Consider the following 27,443-nt stretch of genomic DNA (forward strand, 5'->3'; position numbering starts at 1 on the left):
TCATGGGAATACTTTATACTCTTTAAATATAGTCAAAATCTGGAATACGTCAGGTGCTGAGGTGATCTATGGAGCTTCTCGCCAGTCATTCAAGATGGAAATTGACATATCATTAAGAACCGAGGGTGTTGTTCCATCAAAATTTACTGACACTCATCTTTTATTTGATAAATATACCTAGGTTATTAACTGGAGGTGTTGGTGATTCACTATCAATAGATTCGAAAGCCAGTTGAGTGGAAGCTTCTTTTGTTCTGTCAACAACCACTCGAACCGTCTAAATCGACCTGCTATGTAATATAAGGATGTTATATTACTTTACAGGTCAATAATTGCTTCGGTTTGTATCTAGTTCGTTGTTATTTCATTGATTTTTGAAGTTTTGTTTTACCAGTTCGCGTTATCGAATTAGGTTCGTTGGACACGCCTTTGAACTTAGTATCCACTGTAAACATTTTGGATCACAGGGATTGCTACAGTAGCATTTTTCTGAGGAATTAGTCATAATTTCTTACTTTCTTTGAGATAATGATTATGAAACGTGTTTTCAAATGAAATATCAAAACGGTTTGAAGTCGTTTCGACGTGTTTTGTAAAGTCCGTATCTTAAAGTTTTTAACAAACACTAGTTTTAATGACCGCGGTTGGTCATATTTCGAAAGGTGGTTGCAACACTATTGAAAAAAAATATCAAAGTCTCACAGGCGTGCCACATAGTTGTGTTTTTACGAATTATTTGGACGTTTGTTGGACTAAGCCGGATTCCGTTCTATGTGCTCTGAACAAAACAGAAAATGCCTTAAATGCTTTGTTGTCCAGTGGAGATTTATGCATTGACATTTGCTCGTGTATTTCTAACAATATTGAGCATCTCATCAGTGCCTTAGTCTTTTCTTTGTCATCGGAAGACATTTTATGTCGTCGTTCAGCTACCCAGAACCTGCGACTTATTTTGCGTGTGGCTTTGTTTTGTTTGAAGCTTCCAATTTTAGATGCCTGTATTGATTCTCTAGTACGTCACGGTCTGTCTTCTAGCCATTCTAGCGTCAGATTGTCGCTTTGTTCAGTGCTTCCCCAAATATTTACTCCAGATTTATTCCATTCCTATGATCGAAAAGACATTGCCTGTCATTTTGAGCCCATTTTTTTCAATTTGATTGACTGTTTTGTATCATCGTTTGGGAACAAATCTGTCTATAAGAATGCATTCGTTTCGTTACTCAGATTGTTTGGCAATGAGCTTTATGATTTTCTTCGTGATACCTGGAAATGTCGTAATGCTGATGGGATGTTATCTGACGTCCACTTGAAATTGTTTCACCGATGGTCAGACGGGGTCTTAATGACATATCAGAGAAATGAATATCGTCAGAAATGTGCTCAGCATTCTTACTCCTACCCGGACAAAACTTATCTACAGATATTTCAGACCCCTAACTTTAAGACTGTCTCACCTGATAGGACGGATTCGGACTATGATTCTATTGTAACGGGTTGTACTTGCATTTGTTATAAAGATGTAGATCATCTCATGTCACACTCTACATTTAATCATTTGGTATCTCATTTAAAAAAGACTGGTTACAAACCTAATGAAGATGGCTACGGTATTCATAAAGTTACGGAAGAAATCCGCAAATTTGTGATTTCAGGCATAAATACCCCATCAGGGAGAAGAATCCTTTTCGGATTTTCTGGTTCGGAAAACTTTGGTAACTGTACGACGTCTGGACAGTTATCTCAGTGTCGGTCTCTTTTGTGTCTCATGGAGTTACTGAAAATATTTGTTCGTGATTCTGACCTTAATGCAACCCTGTGTTCACTAGAAATAGCCACATTACTCACCCAACCATTTCAATCCAGGATCAGCGTAAATTTTGGCAAATCACCATGCAGAAACGTTGATGGTTTAAGTGCTGATAATGCAGATTGGTTTGCACATCAACTCCTGGATATGATTTATTTTGCTCTGAGTGATAGTAGATTAGATGTTCGGATTGCTGGTACCAAGCTTTCTCTAGCAGTTGCAAGTTTGCCATCTTGTGCTATGATAGTTGTTCGTGAAGTGGGAGGTCGAGTACTTACTCACTATTCTGAATACGATACAAAAAAATCTGATCATGAAGAGGAATGCGCATATTTCAAGCTTTCTACCGACAGAATACATCGACTGCACCAAGAATCTGTTGATCTTGTTACCTCACTACTTTTAACGCTTCCTAGTTTGGAGTTCGACTTGACTAACGTTTGTAGACTGGTTGTTCTCCCAGGATTAACTGACCTTAAGTTACTGGTGAGTTGACCTGTTTCTGTTAAATATTAATTAAGAAATCTTATACTGCTTAGATCATGCTAATTTTTTCGCAGAAATGGAATAGCATTAAGAACTCAAATTACAGGTTATGAAATATATCTTATTTCAGAACATCAATACTTAAGACCTTGTGTTGGCATTTCGATCCTTTCCGCTTCGTTCTAAATCTTACCATATAGGTATCACGTCTACCTGTTGCAGACAAAAAATTAGTTTTAAACTGCCAACCGAGTAATAACATCTAGGCGACGTTTTGTGCTAATTCCTTCTACATGTATTTTCTTGGTGTTAACAGCTCGACACAACCTTTAGCGTGATATCCATCCAACTGTTCAAAATTTTAATAAATGTCTTTATTTCGAAACCTTTTGTCTGCTTTTGTTATCTCTAGGTTGCTAGTTGCTTAGTTTTTGTGTAATAACTGACTTTTATATTTTGTTTCATGAAATGAATTTCTGCAGCCCTTTCAACCTATTTGTTCGTCGTTTACGCTTATTCTATTTTTCGTGAATTCACGATTTGTCACATCAAATCAACACAATTTCACGATTTGGTAGGTATGCTAATTTTATCAATTTTATCAGCGTATGGATTTGTAGCTTGTGAATATATGCGGAGCTTTTAAGGTTTGATTGTAAAAAAATATGACGTATCACAAATGAACTAGTGATCGGGACATTCATTATGTATGGCCACCGACTACCTCGACGCGCGATGTTAGTTTGCGTAGTAATAGGTTTGAAGAAAGGTAGGGCAAACCAATACTTGGCATCAGTCCATGCAGTCATCAGTTGTTGGACTGAGAAATGTTGATTGGTGTAGACTACCTGTTCAGAGTCTGTGCCATAACTGCGATCAGTGGTTGGAGACGTTGGATGACATGGCCCGGGATCATTTCCAATGGCCCAGGTACATTCACTCCTTGTCTTTCTATTGTATCTTAAGTTTCTTCATTACCTCAAATTTTGTTCATTTCAAGAATCTGTATTTACCCGAACGACATCTTGAATCTTTTCTACTATCGCTAATACTATATTTAATCATACTGTTCTGAAACCTCGCCTTACTGATGTGATATAGAAACGAACCGATCCATGCATTACCCGGTTTCTACACTACGTATGACAGGGTCACTAAAACAAAGAGAAAAGGTATGTAACATATTATACTACTACAACATTTCATTGATGACTTGTTCATGTCAACAAACAAGTCATGTATTTGTTTGCGAAAAATATATATATAAGTTAATAACGGTAAAAATCAATCATTATCGAATAAAATGAACGTTGATATAAAAACTTCTTTGAAACAATATTTAAACATAGTTTACTCTATAAAATTCATAGGTGCTTTAAGTACCAAGCAAGTATTTTTCAAATTTTCAACTTGTATTTAGTCCTTGATGATTTTTAACATGATAATGTTAGTCCTCCAAATAGTCCTTCCGGTAAAAGACTTTCATATAAGTTCTTCAAATTGTTCATATGACTTTCAAGTCTTTCTCATTGGTCTACATTTTATTCTCTCACGTTCACATTCTGTTGCTGTAAATCCTGTACTCCTCAGATTTCTCGGCTCATTTAGTCTTATCCCAATATAAATTGGAACCTTACGCCAGTGCCTTAACTTGGTAGTAGTTAGGAATAACTTACAGTTGAAGCCAGACGGAATTGTAAAAATTGGTGGTTCGTTGTCGGGATCCTTTGTGATAGTTAAGTACCTTTAGTTAGAATAAATAAAATGTTAATTAAGAAATTGAGAATAAGATATTTTCCTTGTACATCATCCGTTTTTTTTCGAGTCGAGTATAAAGTACGAAAATTCCAAGTTTCTAAAATCTAATAGCTTACTGGTTTTCAGTGGCTAGATATAAGTTCAGGGTATTAGGGAATGGTGGTAAATAAGCCTATGAGGTTGTGAATTCTCATCGCCTAAGATGGTCGGGCCACGTGCTACGTATGTCTGAACATCGATTACCGCGACACGCAATGCTGACTAGTGTTGAGGATGGTTGGAAGAAGGTGAGGAGCGGCCAAACCAAAACGTGGCATCAGTCCTTGAAGTCGCCAACTTCTAGTCTGAGCCATGTTGGTAGATGCAGACTACTTGGTTGGGGTCCGCGTGACTGTCGTAACCCATGGTTGGAGACTCTGTGTGACATGGCTTAAGATTGATCACAATGGCGTCGGTCTGTAAACTCTTTGTCTTCTCTTAAGCAGTGAGGTTAAAATTACGTTATACCTTTCTTCTTTCCTGTACTATATCCTTATACACAATCTTTGTTTTATACATTACTACCATTGAAGTAACCACATTTCTCTGAATTTAATGTTCATCTTGTTGTGCTAATGAAGTATAGCAACTTGGATCGATGTATGTATGTGCCTGGTCCTACGTTATATCTGAATGACTGACTGTAAGTTCAAAAACACCAATCTTGTGCAAACTAAGCATGAATAGCGACATATTGACAAGGAAGATATGTGTAACTCATGAATTTTTGTAGAAATGGTACTAACTTGCAGCTCATAACGGCCTTTTTTATTAACTTGAAAGTAATATCTAAATAATTCGTGGCAAAGTCTTATATTAAATGTTTCGAAAGCTTTTATTTGGGAATTTGTAGATTTGATGTGGCAGATGACCTAGCAGTCACCATCATCCACACGAATTAGTATTCCTTGGTGAGTGCACTGTAGAGCTGTCAACTGCATTACTATACAGTTGTCATAGTTTATAAGGAGGGTATACGTACATATGTGTATGGTGAAATCATCGAGCTTACTGTGATGTAGATTTCGTAGTAAAGAAGTCATCAGTTTATGAGGACACGAACTTACATTGACCAAGCTAATTAAGACATTTTAAGGATGCTAAATCATTCCCTAGAAAAACATGTGATACTTACTATTGCAAGTGTGAATAAAAAAAGCCTCATATTTTTCCTAGATCAGAACGTAAAAATAATAAAGTTGTTGACCTTTGGTTTGAACAATGAAAGAGGGTTTATGTATCCCAGCTGAGACTGCGAGAATATTAAGAAAAAAGCAACAATAGAAGTCATGATGATAGCTGTAAGTCAGTCATAGTAGATCAAATGCGCACTTTTTATTCATCATGCTTTCACCACTTTAATACTGTTTCTTTTGCGTGCTCATGTTATTCTTAGTCCTCATTAATATCTCCTTCCTTTTATAGATTTAATCTTAATCTTCTGTTTTGAATTACGGGAACTTGGGCTTATCTACTTTGTTTTGAGATTTTACGTCGCAACCATCTCTTTTGTTTAATTATTTTTACTGTATACTTTATGTTCTTTATCGATATTTCTGCTTTTTGTGAAGTGAAATGATCTTCAACTCCCGCCCTACAATCTTATTTGAGTTTCTTCTCGAAAACTTATAAACATGATCCTTATTACCATTGTTTTTATAATTGTATTGTAGTGTAAATAAGCTGTGCTTGATGCTTTTGTGGAATCCGTCTGATATAAGCAGTAATGCATTTAACTAGTTTGATGAGTTCTTCTATTATGTTGCGAGTCCCGCTTTCCATTGAACTGTCTGTAACACTTCTTAAGTTCTTTGGACTCCGTCGGTCAATTCAGGTTCTAATTGGTCACCCAAATGTCATAAACGTAGTTAAATCATTAAATCCTAATTAAATATGCTAAAATTCTGTGACAGTCATTTAAGTTATATTTATCTAAGCTTTTGATAGTACAGTCATAACAGGGAGTTTCATCTGTTCGAGAGCGTCAGACTACCTCCTTTATTAAATGATTTGTTTCCTGATAAGGAGTGTTTGGAAATAACTTAATTTTTCAAGATATTCAACTTCTCAATTTGTTTAGTGTTGTAGTGTAGGCAAATCCGTCACTACTGATATTCTTTGATTGCTCTTTTGCAAAGTTGTAAATTTAAAACTGCCTAAAGATTAAATGAGATGCACATTGAATATTTTTGTTTTTGATGACTTATCATCCTGGTTTATATTATTTTTAAGTCGTTGGCTGGCCTTAACCTCCTACTCAAATAAGGGCTTTAGCGCCAAGTTCAGATTACATGTTAACAGTTCAGTTTTTTTAAATTAGTTGTCTGTATCACATTTGTAATACATTTTTCCTGCTAATAGGTTACGCTACTTGACATATGATTTCTTTTTCAACGTTTGCTAAATCACTTTTTCCCACTGTAAATATGTATATATGTCCAATTGTTCTACAAGAGCTTCATGGGGCCACTGAATAGAGAATCAAATACTGTGGGACATTTTAGAGGACTAGATGCTAAACATTAATGTTGTTGAAATTCACGGTAAAATCTAGAGCGACCTGTATAATTCAATGTGAGTTATGTCACAGCGACTTCTATCGTTTGATACTATTTATGTTCATAATATTTTCCATAACGGTTTATTTCCAGTTGAGACAATATTGAGTAAAATAAATGCACTTACAATTGAGATTCTAACTTAAAAATAAAGTTGATACAATGATATAAACATTACATTCAATGTTTAGAATGGTTCGATATCGATAATCCTAATTTCTGCAATTGTTATTCATCGATAAGATAAAACTGTTATTCATGTGTCATGTTCATTTAGGATATCGAAAACTCTTCGTGTCTTATCTCTAGTAGCATGTGGGTTTTCAATGATAAATTTCTGTTGTGTTTTATCTTCAAATTTATCTAGTTTGCTTTGATCGCGCTCATATTAAAAGCTTCTGTTAATCGCTCATACATTTGTAATAATAAAATATCTTCTCAAGTCACAACAGGTTATAAATGGGTGTTGTTGAAGAGTCCTGCACCAAGATGAAATAGGTGTTTGGTGCTTCTTGGCTTTCATTAGCTATCCAATTAAATTTAGTCGGTTTCGTAAAGCTACAATATACAATTATGTATGCGTTTGAATAGATAAACGATCGATAATGATGACAAAGCTATCTGTTTAGATTTTATTCTTTTCCTAACTTTCGTTAGTTCATAATTAGAATTCAACCTATTTGACCATTCAAGTTATCTTAATGAGAACATTCATTACAAAATTTTCAACTAAGGCTATACTTCATTCAGATCAATAAAATTTTCTTGTTAATATCGTCCGTTAAATATATACGTCTTAATAATATAATAAATATATTAGTCACTAAATTAGTCTGAATTACATCATATTATGATACTACAATTAATTTGATAAAGTATTGAGATGATTAAAGTGGTTAAATGTATAGGCAGTCAGTCAGTCGATTGACTATAATTTACTTGGTAATTATAAATGTGAATATACAAGGATGGGAATTAAATTCAATGAACAATCAATGCTTATTCATTTATGATATTATAATTGATAACATTAGGTATGGGAATGTATTTTGATATTTTCCTCTTAGATAGTTATTATGCTTGTCAACTTTCATCTGTGTAATCTTAATCATTTATCCAACGCAAAAACACTGAACTATCGTTATAAAGTTAACTTCTTATTTCTTATTGTTAGCACTTTACTTTATACTGCTAACATTTTTTTTTCTAAAGATGAAGTACTTTTCAAGTCAAACAAAACAATAAATATTATTAATTACTAAGTTTGTATTATCTTCGGGTCATATTTGGGTCACTGATGTTTTATTCTACCAGCATTTTTCATAAAATGAAATAATACTTCTATCTGAATTATTTTATATTAACAGTTTGTTTGTTTTTTTTTGCCAAGGTGCATATTAATAATACCCTATTATCGATAGTACACGTTTGTAATTTTTCATTACAATGTAAATCTGTTACATTTTTTTAAACACTTAAATCGTTAAACTAAAGTTTATTGGATAGCCATCTAGATTATCAATAAAGATTTTATAACAAAGGATCTATCTTTTTCATCAGTATTCACTTTCAGAATAGCTATTATCAAAGTGTTACTTAGTGGTTCTTCCTTTTCTATTCACCCTTGAACTTGAGAAATTCTGTTTGATTATCGGATACTGAATGCATAAGTGCATTGAAAACTATTTCTTCATCTGAAATATCAAATTAGGTTTGTTGATACCTTAATCTTTTATATCCTCATAATGGTTTACTGTTTTGTGTGATTAATTTTTTGTCTTTGCTAACAATAATTATAATAATCATGAGGAATGCTCGTCTACCTATCCACGTATCTTAGCTGTTTGTGATGATGATTGACCAAAAGAATTGACTGCCCTATTTACCTACCGAGTTGCTAGAATCCAAAATATTTTTTTGAAATGTGCTAACATCACTTGTAGTCCCCATATTTTTATTTTGTGTGTATGGATTAATTCCTATTAAGGATTTGATTAGACCTTGGATGATAAATTTAATGGAAAGGGAATGTGCTGTTTGATTCAAATAGTATATTTATACAAAATTTAAATCTAGTCTGTAACTTGTGCACTTATCCACATTTATTGAAGTTTATAATTATTCACTTTAGTCTAAGCAAAACGGGTTACATAATGTTTAAAGCAATTTGTTTAACTTGTTTCAAACGTTGGTCTTCTCAGTTTCTGAAATATTAACCTTCATTATCATTTAACACCTAAGCGCAGCTTGAAAACAGCATACGCGGGAAGATCCGATCCGGTTCCAAGCATAAATTTAGATGTTTCGACCACATTCTTACTCTTCAGGAGGTTTTAGAAAATTGTGAGTCATACGAAACCTGAATTTAATTATATTCCTCAATCTGAATGTTTGGATTCTACCTCGCCGATTGGAAGGTTTTGTGACAGTTTCTTATTAAAGAGTGTCTCGTGAATGCGTAAATCTTTTAAAGGGTATTTGTTGAAGTACTGGTGGTTGTGTTAGGGCTTATGACGGTTATTCGCTGGCAGAAGCAAATATAACCACTAGAGTAGAGTTTTCTGGTGCAGTACTAGTAGTCGGACTACTTTTCGGAATTCTTCATCTAGGTCGTTTTAGATATTATCTTGTGTTGTACTATTTTCTCAAAAAGTTTTTGAGATCAGGTTATCATCTGTTGTGGGCCTGAGTGATCTAGAAGGGATTAAGATAATTAGTCCTTGTCATTAATTGTATTTATTAAGTCTCGCGTTTCGTTCACATTCATTGTAAAACTAATGCTGGGAATGGAATGTTTTGCTTTTATTCCTATTACACTTTCACAGTTTATTTAAACTGGTTAACATTAGACAAATCAGACGTTTTCTCCTTTCTTACTTTCTTATTAGTTTTTTTTTGTTGGTTGGAAGAGGCCACGTTAATTAACGCTTAAACTGTCTCATTTTTCCTCATAACAGAAAACAAATAAATTAGTTTTTAATGATTGGTGAAATAATTGTATTTGACATAATGATCTAATTAATTCTCTTCTTAACATACGTCAATTAACAGGAGATAAAGCTCTGTAGTCTACTTGTCATTGTTATACATTGTGTTAAGTCGATTATTTTAATCATAGTTCTATTGTTTGCTGATCATGAATTACTATTCTGCTTCATTCTCATCCCCTCAACTTTTTGTACTTTGTACAGATTTATATGATCCATTTTCATTGTTATGTACACTAGAACACTGGGTGTACAACATAATCCTCATTGAAATGTATTACATATTTCACAAATAATTGAAAGGTATATTTGTATGTGTATATTTATATATATGTGTGTATGTATGTACAACTTGTATATGTTTGTTCGTCTATCTTTTCTCAGCTAAATAACCTTGAAGTAGAATAAAATTTTATGGGTTAATTCCGGTCAGTATTTACTTGGGATTATTCTGTGAAAGAAGTATGATAATTTTCTGTGAAGTTTTCAACTGAATACTTTTTGTTCTTTGTGGAATAAAGTTTTACTCTTACAGTTTTTTTTGTTTGTTTAATTATTCGTTGGAGATTAACGCAGTCATTGTGAGTAATTGATAATTTGTTATCAATGATTTATTTTACCATGAAAATATATTTAAAATGATTGGTGTTAGAGATACAGTGAATTAGTTTTTTTTTTTATTATTGTATAATGTACAATGTACAATAGTTCGTGGGTATATTGTTCTAGATAGAAATGTCTTATTATATTAACATGGATTAATCTTTTTGGTAGATGATAATGTAATCCAGACTGGTTTTTTTTTAAAAAAAAATGATTTTTGGTACACGGTACAATCACTTAATAAGTTCTGATGAATGCCAAATTTGTAATCATTATTGAATATGATCATTGTTTAAGTAATAAAAATTTGGATCACATTTTCATTTTGTCAAAATAAATTCAGTAATATTGTTTTGACATTTCTTTCTTTTTGAATGAGATCATGAATGAATCAATGTTAGACCACCATTGAAAACCTTGAAGCACTAGACGGCCGTTTCGTCCTAGTATGGGACTCGTTAGTAGTTTTTTGTCCACTCACAATTATAATAATTTCCTATACGTGTAGTTGAATCTATTGATTAACTTAAAGGATAAAGGTTTTATGATCATGTTTTTTTTAAAAACTTTAAACTGCTTACCAAGTCTAGAATAAGAGTTAAGAGCATTGATTACTGATATCGATGTCTTTGTCTGGGATTCGTAAAATGTTTTTTCTCCTGAAATCTCTGGCAGATTTTATCTGTTGATGTATGCTAAACAAATTAACTTGTTTAAATTTGACCAATTCATTTGATGACCCCCTTCTTTTACCTGTAAATATAACAGCTAACTTTGTTATTACTCGTTTGATAATACCACCGTTTGATTTAATCTAATGATGATCTTGAGTTAGTTACAAATATTAAATATTACGTCATCATCATTCCGCTACCGCTCCATATTATCTTGTTACTTGTAGAATAAGTAAAACTGTCATAATTTTCTATTAAAAAGATGTATTTGCACTCTTCTAGATACTTAAGCTAATATCCATCATCTATCTGAAGATATATATATATATATATTTTTTCAATAGTATCTGTGTATTATTCTCAAATGAAAAAATATCATACTTTCGATTAAACATTACCTAACAGACCATGTTGATATATTTTTTTCTTTACTGATTTGTTCCGTTTTTGCTTCTTATCATTTTGTACTATTGAATTATTCAAGTGTATTTTATCTCCAAAAAAGTTACAATTATTTTTATACTTATTTCATCTGTTTCACTGTGGTTCGCAACAGCATGAAATTTTTTTTTTTGATTGAATACATAAGAGAGCACAAATTGCAATCTGATTAAAAAAATAATATTAGGATGGAATTTTGTTCTCTGAACTGGATGGTTTGGTTGTGTAGCTTTCATCAATCTTCTGAACGTCATCACCAACACAAACTTCAGGTAGACTTCTACGACCAAACCATCCAGCTAAGAGAACAATACTCCATCAAACCCATCCATCTCGAAATTATATTGTGAATTTTGTTGTAATTTTTAATTTTACGATACTTGGTGAGAATATAATTAGATAATATAATTTAACTTTTTGATGGTGTTTTCGGGTAAAGCTAGTTAATTCTCATGCCTATTGAAGTTATAACTTAGGGAATATGAAATACATCATCATAGAAGTTTGTAGATCTTTATAGATACTAAAAAGCACTAAATGATGTGTAAAAACTTGTGATTTAGTGAACGGGCTATAATTTCCTTTCATTTTTTCACCCATTCCTGCTGGCTGGTATCATAAAACCTGGTATGCATTTCAATGAATTGAGGGTGTAATAATTTAATTCATTAATTCTTTAGCCATCACTTCGTAACCTCCAGCTGAGCTCTTCCTAATTCAGTTTTGGCAAAGCGATGGTATCAGTAGCTCTTAAGCAAAATATGTGTCTCAAAGTCTCGTAAATAAACATCCCCATTTTTTTATAATTCGATGTATTAATATGTTCGTGATCACTGGTTTATAACTTAATAGTGATCTACGGGACTTGTCATTTAACACTTACACATTCAGAGGATCATTTTATTGTAGCTGTGTACAGTGTGGAGTTATTTCTGTGTTTTTTTAAATCTACGATAACAATAAAATGTTGCTGTTTTTTTTATAGTATATATCTTCAGGTCTCCATGTTACAATACTTGGTTATAAGATAGGACCTTGTAGAATAAAGACTACTATTTCATCTTTCCAAACTTTTCGAAATAGTATACAAAATGAATGTTAGGTAAACACACTAACGACATCTTGTTTTTGTCTCAGTTACCGGGCATTAGTTCAACTGATTGACTGGAATATTTAGGAAATTACACATTAGAATTATGTAAAATAATACTAACGCATTTGAATTTAAGCAGTATCTTAAGTGACAATTATGTTTACGTTCTATATATTGCATGTTTCATTTCTATATTATTTTTTCTTTTTATTTCTAAGGTAAATACAATAATTTTCCTATTTCATTTAGCTCGTCCATTTTTCACGTTGATTGGACTAATCAGTCATTTATTTATTAATCAATGGAAGGACACTTATTATAAAATCTCAGCTATTTCGCCAATCATTATTTGAGAACAGTTATTTCTGATAAATATATTTTGGGTTAGTATTTGTCACCTATTGACTTTCATAAAGATACCACTAAAAGTTAACAAGCACTAAACGGCTGCCTTGTATTGGTATGAGACTCTTCGGCAGTGAATAAAATCAACCCTGTCAGCGATCAAACTTAGGGCCTATACGTCTGGAGATGACGGCCTGATTGATAGAACCATTGGTTTAGAATTCAGTGGTACATGTTCCAAACTTCAATCAACTCATGTTACAACACAAAGACCATTAAATACCGTTGTTTATGTGTCTGAAATCCAGCGTTCACTAATTCTCACTATAATTTGGGAAACTCATTTCAAATTAAGTCACTGATGAACAGGTTTATGATATATCATGTATTAATTGAGGTTCGTAATGTGTACCATCTAGTGATTAAGCGTTCCCCGAAAACTCTTCACATCCGGCATTCGGTTTCTGGGATGTGTGTGCTGTGGTTGTGCATTGCTGATAAGTCTTTTATTAAAATGGGACAGATATCCAATACTCTTTGGTGTTCATTTGCACCCCGATTGAAGTCAATATTTGTCAGATAAGCCTACAAATAAAACCATTCTCCACAAAATCCGTTCATGGATATATTTTGAACTTCCACAGTTTAATGAATGAATAACTTATTGTCTTTAAGTATTATCCTTGCTTTTTTTCTGAGTTTTATAATCTCGTCATTGCGTGAAAAACGTGATATCAAACATACTTTATGTGAATTTGTCTTGGTTATAAACAAGTTATACGGTTTTTTATAGAGCATTTAACTGCTGCTCTAAGTGTATACATTTAGTTATTTGGGATTCATGAGACTTGGGCTACTATTATTATTATTATTACTATTAATTATATTGGACTGGGATTAACTATTAAAATGATAGCTAAGATATAAGTCTGATAATTAGTTAGTCAATGACATAAAACTTTTTTATTGTACAATCAATTACATTTCAGGTTTTTTTTATTATGCTTATTAGTGACCGAATTGTGTTTTATTTTGCTAGGAGAAGCAACTTTCTTTGCTGTTCAGTTTGTTATTCATTCATTGACAAAGGGGCTATTCGTCAATAATTTGCTTTTCATGTATCATTATCATCACTTAAACAAACTATTCACATTTTCTCAGGTGATCAGTCACATTGGGACATAATTATAAAATTTTCTATCTGTTATGAAAAAAGTACAGTTGACAGTCATTGCCTATTATATTGTTATTTTTCGATTGAGATCATGAGTCAGTCAGTCAGTGTTAGGCCACTAGTGATTGATTCATGATCTCAAATAAAAACTCAACAATCGCCACACCCTCATACTGATATATTGCTATTGTTATAACCTGGAACTAGTTCTATAGTTGGAAGCAACAAAAAGGCATTAGTAAATGTAACACTAAATAATAACTCTTAACCTAGTCCCAAGTTATTGGAAAGACAAGAAGCTGACAGAAGATTATTCTTTCAAGCACATATGAACATTTGAAGAATGGTTTGGATATATATATATATATAGATCAACCATTGAGAATGGATCTTTCGTAATGCCGAATTCAATTCGTGACTTAGGAATTTAAAAGTGAAGATTTAAAAAAAAACAACTTATAAACAATTACTTTTCCTGAAAATAAAATGACTGAGGGATAATACTATAAAATGTTGTCATTGTAGATTCATAGATTTTTACATAGAGAAAATGAATGATGCATATAGTTTCTAATCACAGATTTGTTTTGGTTTAAAAAAAAAATAAAAGTCTAACTAATCATAATAAGTTTGTAATTCTCCAATTTTTCTTAGTATGTATAGATGCAATAGCAAGTTCTATTATTTTGATTAAAATATAACAAAACATGAAAATTACTTTTTTCTATGAAGTTTACTGAACTAAATGCATAATCTAGTTATTAATGAAATTGGAGGTATCATTACCAAGGTTTGACTTGACAATTTTGAATACACTGAACATTGAATAATATATTTATAATATCTCAAATGTGAGTAGAAAGATTTAATTAATTTCTTCTCTGAAGAAGTGGCTTATATTAAGTAGCGAAATGTCAGGAAATCTAATTTTTCTACTTATTTTAGGATATTACAAATATATTATCTTTATTTATAGAATTGCATAATCCTTTAACGCTCGTATATCCTGGGACCATCGAGTAAGTAACTCAGTTGTTAGGAAATGGGTACTATGTAAGGATGGCAAGTTAATTGATGAAGTAGTGAAACTTCATCAGTTGAGATGGCTGGGACACGTGTTACGTATGCCCAACGACCGACTGCCTCGACGTGCGATGTTCAGTGGTATAAGAGTAGGTTGGAAGAAACGTAGGGGTGGCCAGACAAAAACATGGCACAAGTCCATGAAATCACTGACAAGTGAGGTGAGCCATGTTGGTAGGTGTAGACTACCTGGTTGGGGACCTCGAGATGATAGCAACCGATGGTTAGAGACCCTGAATGACATGGCTCAAAATCGTTTGCAATGGCGCAGGTGCATCCACTCTTTGTGCTCTCCCAACTTTTAATCTCCTGATTCTTCCTTATTTCGTTTTTCTCTTCCCAAATTCATTTCACTGTATTATACTCCTTGAATAACACCTCCGAACCCTAATCTTCCCGATTACTGCTCATACTCTTATTACCTCTACCACTATGGGATTTGAATCGACAACTGCATCTCTGTCCTAATGTGGTGTGGTAACTCGATCTGATGTACGTACATACGAAGTTCTACGTTGTTACTGACTGACTGACTGATAATCATTTAACTTCTAGATTATTTTTAGATGTACAATATTTAGGACAAGTAAATAGGGCAATGATAATGTTATATTTATGGATTTTTGTTGGTTTATATATCTTTGAACAATTAACAATGGAATAATCTATTGAAATTATACTATATCTCCTGCAAAGTTTATTCATTAAGTAAAATAATCTATTAAACAGTTCGCCAAAAATTGATTAACACATATTTTGTACCTATCTATTCTTGAAAACTGATTTAAATTAAGTAATCAATCTGTGATAGACGTACAATGTTGTACATTTGTAATATGTCTCATTTGATTGATCTCATTGGATTTGTTATAAATCAAATAAAAAACATTTGCATAAAGTTTATTTAGTACTCATCGTTTTTATAATGTGAAAAGTCGTCAAGGGAACCAGATATATAATAATTTATGTTTGTTTGTCTTATTTAATGAGACATATCAATTGATGGAAGATATGTTTTGGTTCAAATTACTATACGTTACATCGGCACAGTGAAAGAGATTAATAAGACAAAAAGCAGTAGTGTAGTAAAATCATACAATGTAAAAGCAATTATGAGACAATTTGAGAGAAACAAATTAGTTTGTGTAATAAAGTGTAATCACTATTAATACTGGGACTAAGACTGATAGAAAGATAATGTGTGCAACCGCATCACTACAGTTATAAATATCAGGTTATCAATAAACATCTCCGATTATATAATTTGACTATTCTACTGTTCTTGATTTGAAGATCTGGATCGAATAGCACTTTATAGATCTAATATTAGTGACTTTGTTGATTGGTGTCATGTCTTTATTTTTCAACAAACACCGATGCTAGCCACCATCGTTCGTCGGTGATAGCTAAATATGGGTAACACATCTCCCAACCAGCGTAAATGATCAAAGTTTCCAGTTGGATCAATTGACTTCCCATTTACCTAATCTAGTAGCCAATTCTTGCCCCTAATATTGCTCGTTCGTGGTTTGAAACGTACAAATTATTTTGCGGATTATAGTTTTCCAATTTCTGTCACTACGTATGTGTACCTATTTGAACCTTAGTTAGTTTAATTTTATATCTGATGAAACAATTTACTTTTTCATATTTATTTTGAAAAAAACTGTCATAACGTTTCAATAAAATTCAATTCCATTCTGATTTTATTTTCCAAATTCTTTTTTTATCCTTTCAAGATCGTAGTGTACTACTCTTAACATTGAAGTTGATTTTATATTCACACTTGTTTGATTATCTTCTGTCTCCTCTTGATTGTGTTATGTGTTTCTATTATAATTTTAGTTATCTGCCTATCTAACAGTCGTCATAGTTACCCTATTTTTGTGTGTTTATCCATTTGTGATGATTATATTTTATTTTGAGTATACGTGTCCATTCATAGAAATGAAAATTGAAATTACTCGATATTATCATCTTTTCGTAATTCAGTTTTTGTCTTTGCAATTTTAGATTATTTCATATTAATATATATAAGGCGAGACCATAATTTATGGACGAACCAAGCAGATATAAGGTAAAAGGTCTCGGATTTTGGCGCGAATTATACTCATCCATTTGGCTAAGTAAAGTCTGGGCATTATAGCTGATGTCAGTTCATGATGAAAACCCTAAATCTAATTCCTAACCCTAACCATCAACCATAAATCATGATTTGAACTCCTCACACAAGTTTATAACCCTCATTTGGTCCTAGTAATTAGGTATGCACTCTCAAGATCTGTTTAGCGTTGCTCAAAGGCCGTCCATAAATTATAGTCTCACCCTCAATAATTGTTCTGTTTAACTTCGTACCCTTCAGTTTGTCATCATTTTCGAGGTTATTTACATTTATCTTTCTAAACTACTTCTATATTTTATAAGTAGTTACTTCATCGCTAAAATTCTGGTTTTTGTTTTAGTCGATTTAGGTTTATTTAATGCACATCATTGTTGATTATAATAATGCGGTAAAAGTAGTATGAAAAATTAATCTGATGTATTATCATATTTGAATGACGGAGGCACATAATAAGATTGAAGTCATTTTCGGAATAGGGAAATTATTGATTATAACAACTAATGAATTTTCAATTGAAGAATCTAAAGGATAATGACTTACAGGAAGAGATGAACACTATAGCTGTCATTAAAACTCATTCATGGATCCTCTGCTGCCGTGCTTTTTAACTAGTTTAGTGAAGAGTTATACTTTTAAGCCAATACGACTTAAATTTTACAGATTTTATCGTAGAAGTAGTGATGACAAGCCCAAAATGGTGGGGTTGGTCGTTGAGGTTATCGACCTGCAATAGTTAAGATGACTATTATTTCCTTTGCACATACTCAGTTGTATTAGTGAGTGTAAACGTAGCGTTAAATAAGTTTATTATCATTCAAACCCATAGGTTTTACCAATGTTGTTGTCGACTAATGGTAATTTGTAAAATGTGTACTAGTCCAATCTGGATTTCTGCAAATCCAGTTTGAAATAAACTGAACAGATTTGATTAGACATCATTGTCATTGTACAGACGTAATCACTTCATTTGTCTTAAAAGGAAGGGCCGTAGTTGTTGGTATTCTGGTTTTTTGTAGTTAGTTTTTTCGGTAACATTAACACTTTTAGCTATCAAATCACTATCTACCAGATTCCGATCTGTCACGGTCTGTTAACTGAACGGTGATACTTCCAAATTTGGAATACGTTTAACTACCTAACCGTGTTGCATATGGTATACGGAACTAGAAAATTGTTTAAAATAGCTGTTGAATTTCTTATCCTTTTTATGTTTCACAACTGTCTTTCTCTTAAAACTTGTAAATTGTCTTATATTTGTCATAAATAGACTCTGTTTATACTATATCCTTACTGTTTATTTGTTTACAATTAAAAAATCGATTATACAAACCAGTTTTCTAAGAAAAGCACCTCTATTGAAATCGGTTTTTCTATTCTCAAGTTTCTTATGTTTATCTCTATATGTATACTTTATTTCCACCATAATTTGACCTTGGTAACTATTAGATACTAGGTTTAAACAATTATTACTACAATGTTAATTAGAATACAATTTCGATAGTTTTTTTTCTGATCATGTTAGGTTTGTTTTTCTCACTTTATTCTGTATTTTACCTTCACTTAATCCTCCGTAGCAGTTTTCATCAGTATTATTATTTATGTAAAGAAGTGATTTTGAATGAAATCATTCAGCCTTTTGTTTTGTAGAAGTTATTTAATATATTATGGCTAATATATGACAGTTAAATGAACAGTGTAAGGTAAGTATCCTTATTATTTCACTACAAGGTTATAACATATGATCAATATTTTTAATATGATATTTTGAGGGACTAGCTTTTCAATTTGAAGATTGAGATTGCTATTATTGTCAATTTTTAATGAAATGAGGAAAATTCTCTGAATATGTTTAGATATTTCGTAATGCGTTAGGTTCATTGTGTACTCCTTTCAAGACGAACTATTTATTGACAGAACAATTTAAACTTAACTATAAGTGTTTGCTATTTGATTATTCAGTTTCTCAGGTTGGATATAGTTTACAACCAAATTTATATTCATTGATTTCTTTAGTTAAATCACGATAGACTGTTGTTTATTTACACACTTTTTAAGTTTGTTAGTAGGGTGTGTTATGTCGGGAATAATAACTGTTATTGGAATTGTATACAAAGTAACAGCTCTATTACTTCCTAAATCGACTATAGTAGAAACATTTTAATTAAGTTATCACAGGATCTACATTTGTTTGATATACCCATATAAAGTTTAAACGTATATACGGATAATTCATTATTAATTGATACACAATACATATTCGATACTTCCTGACTTTAGGTAGTTTCTTTTTATTAAAAATTCGATATCAGTTCCTGAATCAAGAATGTTTAAGAATTACTCAACATATTAAACACCATACTTTTCACTGAGAAAATCAAGTATAAAACAAATAAGCGATTACTCGATCACTAAGTCACTAGATTTTTTAGGCTTTAATATGATCTTGTTAATGTATACAATAATAAATGAAAAGATAATTTGTCAATTAGCCATTACATGGCTACAAATTACACTTTAAACAATAATCATAGTAATACTATGATGTTTATAGTAATGAACATTGTGAAAGAAACAATTTACAATTGTGTAATAAATATCAATCAGACTATAATTGTATTTGATAAAAGGCATGAAAATGGATAAAGAAATAAAGGTTATTGCAAAGGATAAAAAACTCGCAAATTTATATATCTATCTATCCGTTTATATCTGTCGAATATTCGTTCTTATATTTCAGTACATTTATTAAGTGGGAAATATACTGCAGTTGATTAATTATTATTCAGAATAAAGCATTTCAATACTTATTTAATTCTGAACAGCTTATAGTAGTCGAATAATAATCTATAAAATATGTCTACTTTTTTTAATCTTGAATCACTACTGATTAAACTTGTAGTAGAGACATACTGATCAACGACTTTATTGTTTTCCTCGAGGATAAAGAAATCAATAATTAGAAACGATATCTCACTCTGATGTCAAGTGTAATCCAACTGAACATATTTAGACTTAATCTTTAAGATAAAGTTGCCGTCTTCATGATATTTTTTTCTACGTTTCCACCCTTTCCGTTTTCCCAGTTTTTCTGTTTTCTATCTTTACTAAGTTACATAAGTGTCTTCCCAACTATCCAATATACCTAAATCACAGTGAGTTTAAATTTGTCCTATTTCACAATTAAGAAAATATTTGAGCCTATTACTGAGTTTTAGTTGTTTTGTTATTTACATTATAAGCATTCAAAAACAATCATTTATTTCATAACCTGGTAAATTGGCCTTACCAAAACTAATCATCTATACCACTGAATTCTAATATTATACAACCTGTTGTGACTTTATGTCCGGCTTTTTTATCACGTGATTTACCCACCAATCAAAAAACGACTTATACAATCTTTGCACTGTGCCAAACCAATGACGTTCGAGCGGTATGAGCAGTCTAACGTCCTTATTGGTCCTATGTCCGCCTAGCCCGTCCACTTGAGTCCAGAACAATACCAGCTCCCAATATGCGAATCGAATCGAATCATTTATTTCAGACATACTGGGTTTATATAGATCAAACAAACAGAAATGAAATTTGTACACAATAAAGCCAAAAAGTGATTGTGAACGTGGGAGACAGTAGTCAATATACTGAACATAGCTTAAGAACAGTTAATCGTACAATAATAAGTTATAGGTCAAAATAAAGCTTATAATCAGAGGAATATAAATATACATAGTCTAATTATTGAATAGTCATACCATAAGAATGTATAGATAATATTAGTCAATTAATATGTCTTAGGAGTTACTCGTGATTTAATCTTCGCTCGGATATAACACAACCCTTAATCGGAATCCAATTTAATCCATTTCGAATTTTTTCTTAAAATCAGACTCTTATCAACTCACGTTAAAATCCATTCCCATTCCGTGTAATATATTCAATGTTAGCGCCTTTGTCAAAGTTGATTGATAACTTACTTATGAAATTAATTCACAAATTTTTCTCGAGAAAATTAAAACAATGTTACTATTGAACTATATTTCATTAAATATCTGTATTTCCTTATCTTTTGTTGTAGTTTTAGTAAATATTCACTTCAGTCTTAAGTGGAAGCAAATTTGAATGACCATATTACCTTAAAGATTCATTTGTTAGGGTTTTGACTGAATTCTTGAGCATTTTGAGATCTAATATCTGTAATTTTAAAACCGTTAATCATCATTGTTTTAATTGTTTATTTTCTAATGGGGTTTATTTATTTAGGATAATAAAATACATATAAGAATATCAGTCCGGCTTTTCACAGTTATAATCTGTCGCTGAGATGGTTGAATAGTATTATAGCAGTTGTCCTCACTTAGTCTATTGATCTATTATCTAATATGTTTGTATTCAAGCAATAGTATTTGGTTTAGTTTTTAGTTGTACTCAACTGCTGTTCATGTGATCATAGATTAAAACTCATTTCAACATAATCAGTGGTCCTTATCATAGTATGCTTACTTACGTCTGTTACCCCTAGTGTAGAAGCATAGGCCGCCCACCAGCATTCTTCATCCAACCTTGTCCTAGGCAATCTTCTCCAGTTGCTATTGACCTTTTTCATGTCTGATTCCGATCCTCAACCCAGTGTGTTCGGCCTTGCTCTTTCCCATTTCCCTTTAGGATTCCAATTTAGCGCATGCATTAATACAGGTTGGTGTTTTCCGTGATGCATGTCCTATCTACTTCCGACGTGTTTTCGTAATTTCCTCTTCAGTGGTGAGCTGGCTTATCCTCTCTCACAGTATTATGTTGCTGTGGGTTTCCGGACGACGGATATGGAATATCTTGTGTAGATGACTGTTTATAAATACTTATACCTTTTTGATGATTTTTGTAGTAGTTCTCCACGTTTCAGCTCCGTGCAGTAGAACTGTCTTGATGTTTGTATTGAAAATTCTGGTTTTGATATTGGCTGACGGTTGTTTTGAGTTCCATATGTTCTTCAACTGTAGGAGTGCAGCCATTGCTTCACCAATCCGCACCTTTACGTCTCAATCTGATCCTCCTTGTTCATCGATGGTGCTGCCCAGGTACATGAAAGTTTCTACATCTTCTAGAGCTTCTCCATCAAGTGTGATGGGTTGGTGTTCTCTATGTTGTATTTAAGGTTCTTGCTTTTTCCCTTGTGTATGTTGAAGCCTACTGATGCAGAGACTGCTGCTACACTAGTTGTCTTCATCTGCATTTGTTGGTGTGTATGGGATAAGAGAGCTAGGTTATCTGCGAAGTCCAAATCTTTAATTGATCTCGAGCTTGATAATCCAGTCAACCACCAGAAGAAAGAGAAAGTAGAGTAAGCAGCCTTGTCTGACATCGGTGCTTACTTGAATGTATCTGTCAGTTGTCCTCCACTGACGACTTCACAGTGTAGTCTGTCTTGTGAATTCCGTATGATATAGACAATCTCCTTATGCGCATCATATTGAAGAGGGTTCCATAATGTTCTCCTATCCATTCTGTGAAACGCGTTCTCATAGACAAGGAAGTTGATGTACCGTGACGCGAGTTCCAGTCAACATGTTGTTCAACGATGATTGGTAGTGTCACGATTTGTTTTGTGCACGAACTTTCCTTACGGAATCCGGTCTGTTGACCCTGAAGCTGGACGTCTACTTAATCTTCCATGCGGGAATATTGTCCCGCCTATAACCAATTTGTCGGATGCACATAGGTTTTCATATTTCTCCTCATTTTCGTTTCTCTCTCATAGTCCATGTCGTCCCATGCTATCTTCATATTGGGTGTTGTGCATTCCAACTTTGACGTTTAGGACTCCCATCAGGATGGTGAGATCCTTTCTTGTGCACTTCTCTGTGATTGATTGTAGCCTCTCATATAACTGATGTTTGTTGTCGTCGTTGCTATAATTGATGGGTGCATAGCATTGGATAACATTCATTGTGATCCTCTCCTTCTTTGTTTTGACGGATGCTTTGATGATTCTGGATCCATGAGATTCCCATCCTATAAATGCATTACGTGCTTCTTTGGATAGCATCAGAGCAACTCCCTGAGTGATTGGCGTATACGTTCATGCAAATTTTTATTTCTTATAGTTATTCTGTGTACAAACATTAATCATTGTCATACATTTATGGCATTCTATATTCCTCGTATCTTTAAGAATTGTTTATCTGAAAATTGTTTCTTTCGTTTCTTTAGGTACGTATTGCAACATTAGATTGTGTATCTGTGGTAGCCTATCATCTTGGTACTGATAATTTGGATTGTTTACTAGCTGTTGTATCCCAAGCAGATAATTTCTTATTAAAAACTGCTGGGAATTTTTTACAACAATCGTATTTAGAAAAAGATAATCATCAAAATTCAGATTCAAAATATTCAACATTAACAGAAGCTGTAAAAAAACGATTGATTAAATGTCAGTTACCACAGTTGGATTGTAATTCACGTGTGATACGAACAAATAATTATAATAATGTGCCTGGTGCGTCGATATTAGTTAATACACTGGGATTAAGTTCAAACCAGAATACAGATTCACACTTGAAATCACATATTTCCACTGACGAAGGTATTACTACCAACACACCTAGAACGGTATCTGTTGTTCAACCGTCAGAATTTTCAACTTCTACAACTCAATTGGATATATTGTCAAATCCGTCAATAGCTGAGAAAGTGAAATGTAAGTTGAGGTGTTTCTGTTTTTTTTTTCGTTAAATGTCTGTTTTACTACATCTGTTAACATTTTACACTGAGCATTAATCGAGTCTTTACGGAAACTGGCTATTCATGACAATCTTTTACTAACGATTTCTGACTTAGGCTCTGAAGTCGTTTTGGCCCATTCAGTCTAGTGTTATGCACGTTCAATTGTTTGGTGATACAGTCCTATCTCTGCTTGATGTAACTACCTGATAACCTGATCTCCATTTATTCCCCGTAAACCACTGGACTCTGATCTGGTAATTTTTACAAATTGAACTGGGAAAGGCATCTACAAGTATCCATCGAGTAAGTTTAAGTTCCATAAACTCTGAATTAACGGTGATGCCACCAGACATAAGGTACAGTACACCAAACCTTAGGACACTCCATACTCTTGTGAATCTGTGAGTTTCAAACGCTTTTTAATAAATTGGAAATTTTTGTTATACCATCTCACTTTAGTTTGGGTAGATAAATCAGTAACCCATTTTGTTTACCTGTTTCTGTGATCTCTACTTTGAAGATCTTCAAGTTAGACTTTGGGCATTACTAATTGAAATTAAGAGAGTCTCCATCACTCGTTTACGGTGGTAATGGTGATTGGGCGGAATATGTTTAAATCTAAGAGATTCTAGTTTAGAAATTTAGTCTTTATATTCCTTAGTTTGTTTTTATTGTATGTAAACCAGTATGTGAAGTGAGATACTTTATGCGATAGGATATGATTATATTATAACCTTATATCTGGTGCATACTTATGTCTCAAAGTCGGTAAATTTTCAACAGAAGATTTTAAGGGTTATTCAGTCATCATTTGTGACATGAAATGTGATTATTAATTTAACGTAATTTCTAGCCATATTGGCAATGTCTTTCTGAGATGTTGTGGTATGGTTAACTTAGCCGTTGTTGATGACTGGCAATAAGAATTGTTATAAGCTGTGAGCAAACGCATGGTAAAATAGAATTTGCACCTAAGTGGTTAACCGATTGATGTTGGGTTACCGAACATTGATCACAATATACTGTAATAGGCATTGACTGACACTACTTTCGTTTCATACAGTCATAAACCTTATGAAATATCGGTTCGATAAGTCTTTGTTTAATGTCACTAAAATACTTGACTAGATGGTTCCCACCTTGTTATAAATCCCTCTTCTTACGGTTATGACCCAGCTATTCCTATTGCCTAGTATTCTCGGACACGGATTCTCTCGACAAGTCCCCAAATCAAAACACGGTTGAACAGGAAAGAGATTATATTCCAAATAACAAGGTTAGATGTAAGTAAGAAGCAAGTCAGAAGCACAATAGAGAAAACGTCAGTATATTTATAGTTTTTTACATGAGAAGATTCTAGAGTATTCTCCAACTATCGACTAGTGCTGATTGGATAAGAATTAGCCAATCAGCGTGCACCAAAGCAATCGTGCATTGAGCTTGCTTTAATCTAGTCCATGTCCCGCTAACACACCTCTTTACGAAATACCTTGGTTGTAAAATGGAATACCTTCAAGTTATTCAATTAAAGTAATTACGCTAGCCTATGCAAATTTGGTTTCATCTTTAAATTCCCACGAAAATATTAAAATGTTTGGATCTCATTATGTACAATTTCATTTCGATATGTATATTACATGCTAACCATTTTACAAAATGTGATATTTAGTAGGCAGTTTTATGCCTATCTTTTCTGTATTTAATTGCATACTCCAGTTAAGTCATTCCTGGTCAAAAAAGAGACTGGTACTAATGTGTATCGGCTCAATTTATCAAATCTTATATCAGCCTAGTAAGCAGGAAAATGAAAAAAAAGAAGCTAAGAAGAGATTTACATGTATAAAATACAGTTCATAAGGGACAAATGAATTTTGTTTTAAAAAAAAGAGAAACATGGAATGTCACTTAGATTTACACGTTTCATTATTCACTAAACACCAATAATAGGTAAATTCATGAATGATATACTCCGCCTACGATCTTGATAAAATCGTTTATACAAATATGAAGCTGTTGCTTGTTACGTAAGTCTTTATTTAAGCAGCATTTATCAAATTAGTTTTTCTCCAATCCTCCTTTTTTGCATTGATTTCTGTTTTTCTCTCACGTGTTTCAATTTACCTGTTGTTAATATAGAAACTTAGTTTATTTATTCCATTCTCGTCACCGTATTATGTTTCCCCTTCCCCTCTTTCTGTTTTTTTCTCATTTAATCAACATTATCTAAAGCTAACTATCGTCGCCGACCTAGTGCTGGTTTAACACACAGACAAAAACAACTCCCATGGGATCCAAGGATCAGTATTGATTTGTCTAATTCATATCCGAGTAAAAAATCATCACGTTTAATTCGTCGTAATTCTAATTGTAGTTTATTCACTGTCAATAATTTTAATAATTTACCAATTAAAAGCAATCATATTTCTAATCATCTTGTAAACAGTATTGAAAATGATATGGTAAGTTAGTAAATAACGATAACTTGTTGTATTTAAAAAAAAAGTTTCTTAAAAATTATCGGCTGATGTTGTATAGAGTTTGTGTATTGAGCAAGAACTCAGATGGGGAAGACCAATTTATTGCTTAATGCAAAATTACTGAGTGCTTTGGTAAAATATGAAAACCATATATTGTGTTCCTCATTTGCACATCTTCCATCAGTTGTTTTTTTTATAAACTTCATCATTCTTTTATCCCAGTTATTGCAGTTGTTTTCTGTTTCCATTTTTGGTTTTTTCAATTCGATCTCAATCTTCTACTTCCAGGCATCTCACATCTGATTGGTTTTTCATGCTACTTATATCTGTCAGCATAAGTAGCATAAGAAAATGTTTTGAGATTTCGGATGATGCTTGAATGGGACTGAATGAATACATAAGCGTGTATTGATTAAACGATATATTCGTTGACTAGGGTTTAAATGAATTAATTTTTAAAAGGAAGTCACATACAAATTTAGGATCACTTTAGATATGAAATAGTAAACTGTTAAAAATTGAGTTGAATAAGTCACTACTGAATTTCTGATCATTGTTGCATTCTTCTATATCTAGTAATCTTTAATCTTAATTATCTTTAAGAGTAGTGTGCATAAGAATACAAATGTGTTGTCTTCGGTGTATCTCTAGCTGATACCGATCTGCTACAAAATTACTCTATACTTACTTACTTACGCCTGTTACTCCCAATGGAGCATAGGCCGCCGACCAGCATTCTCCAACCCACTCTGTCCTGGGCCTTCTTTTCTAGCTCCATCCAATTCTTGTTCATTTTTCTCATGTCTATCTCCATTTCCCGGCGTAATGTGTTCTTTGGTCTTCCTCTTCTCCTTTGGCCTTGAGGATTCCATGTGAGAGCTTGTCTTGTAACACAATTGTGTGCTTTCCTCAATGTGTGTTCTACCCACTTCCATCGCTTCATCCTGATTTCTTCCTCCGTTGGGATCTGGTTTGTTCTCTCCCACAGTATGTTGTTGCTAATAGTGTCCGGCCAATGGATCTGAAGTATTTTGCGTAGACAACTGTTAATAAACACCTGTATTTCCTGGATGATGGCT

General features: G+C 32.7%; 1 protein-coding gene across 1 annotated transcript in view; it reads left to right on the forward strand.

The window, feature by feature from the left end:
- Positions 1 to 1,531: 1,531 nt before the first annotated feature.
- Positions 1,532 to 27,443, forward strand: part of MS3_00010037 (uncharacterized protein) — a gene marked incomplete at both ends in the record, with an annotated part of 95,794 nt that continues 69,882 nt past the window's right edge. Inside the window, 3 exons of the mRNA XM_051218374.1 lie at positions 1,532 to 2,293; positions 23,375 to 23,861; positions 26,117 to 26,346. Coding sequence (XP_051073039.1) covers positions 1,532 to 2,293; positions 23,375 to 23,861; positions 26,117 to 26,346 — 1,479 coding nt within the window. The remainder of the gene's footprint in view (positions 2,294 to 23,374; positions 23,862 to 26,116; positions 26,347 to 27,443) is intronic.

The sequence above is a fragment of the Schistosoma haematobium genome, chromosome 1, assembly GCF_000699445.3.
Source record: "Schistosoma haematobium chromosome 1, whole genome shotgun sequence".
NCBI classification, from domain to species: Eukaryota; Metazoa; Platyhelminthes; class Trematoda; order Strigeidida; family Schistosomatidae; genus Schistosoma; species Schistosoma haematobium.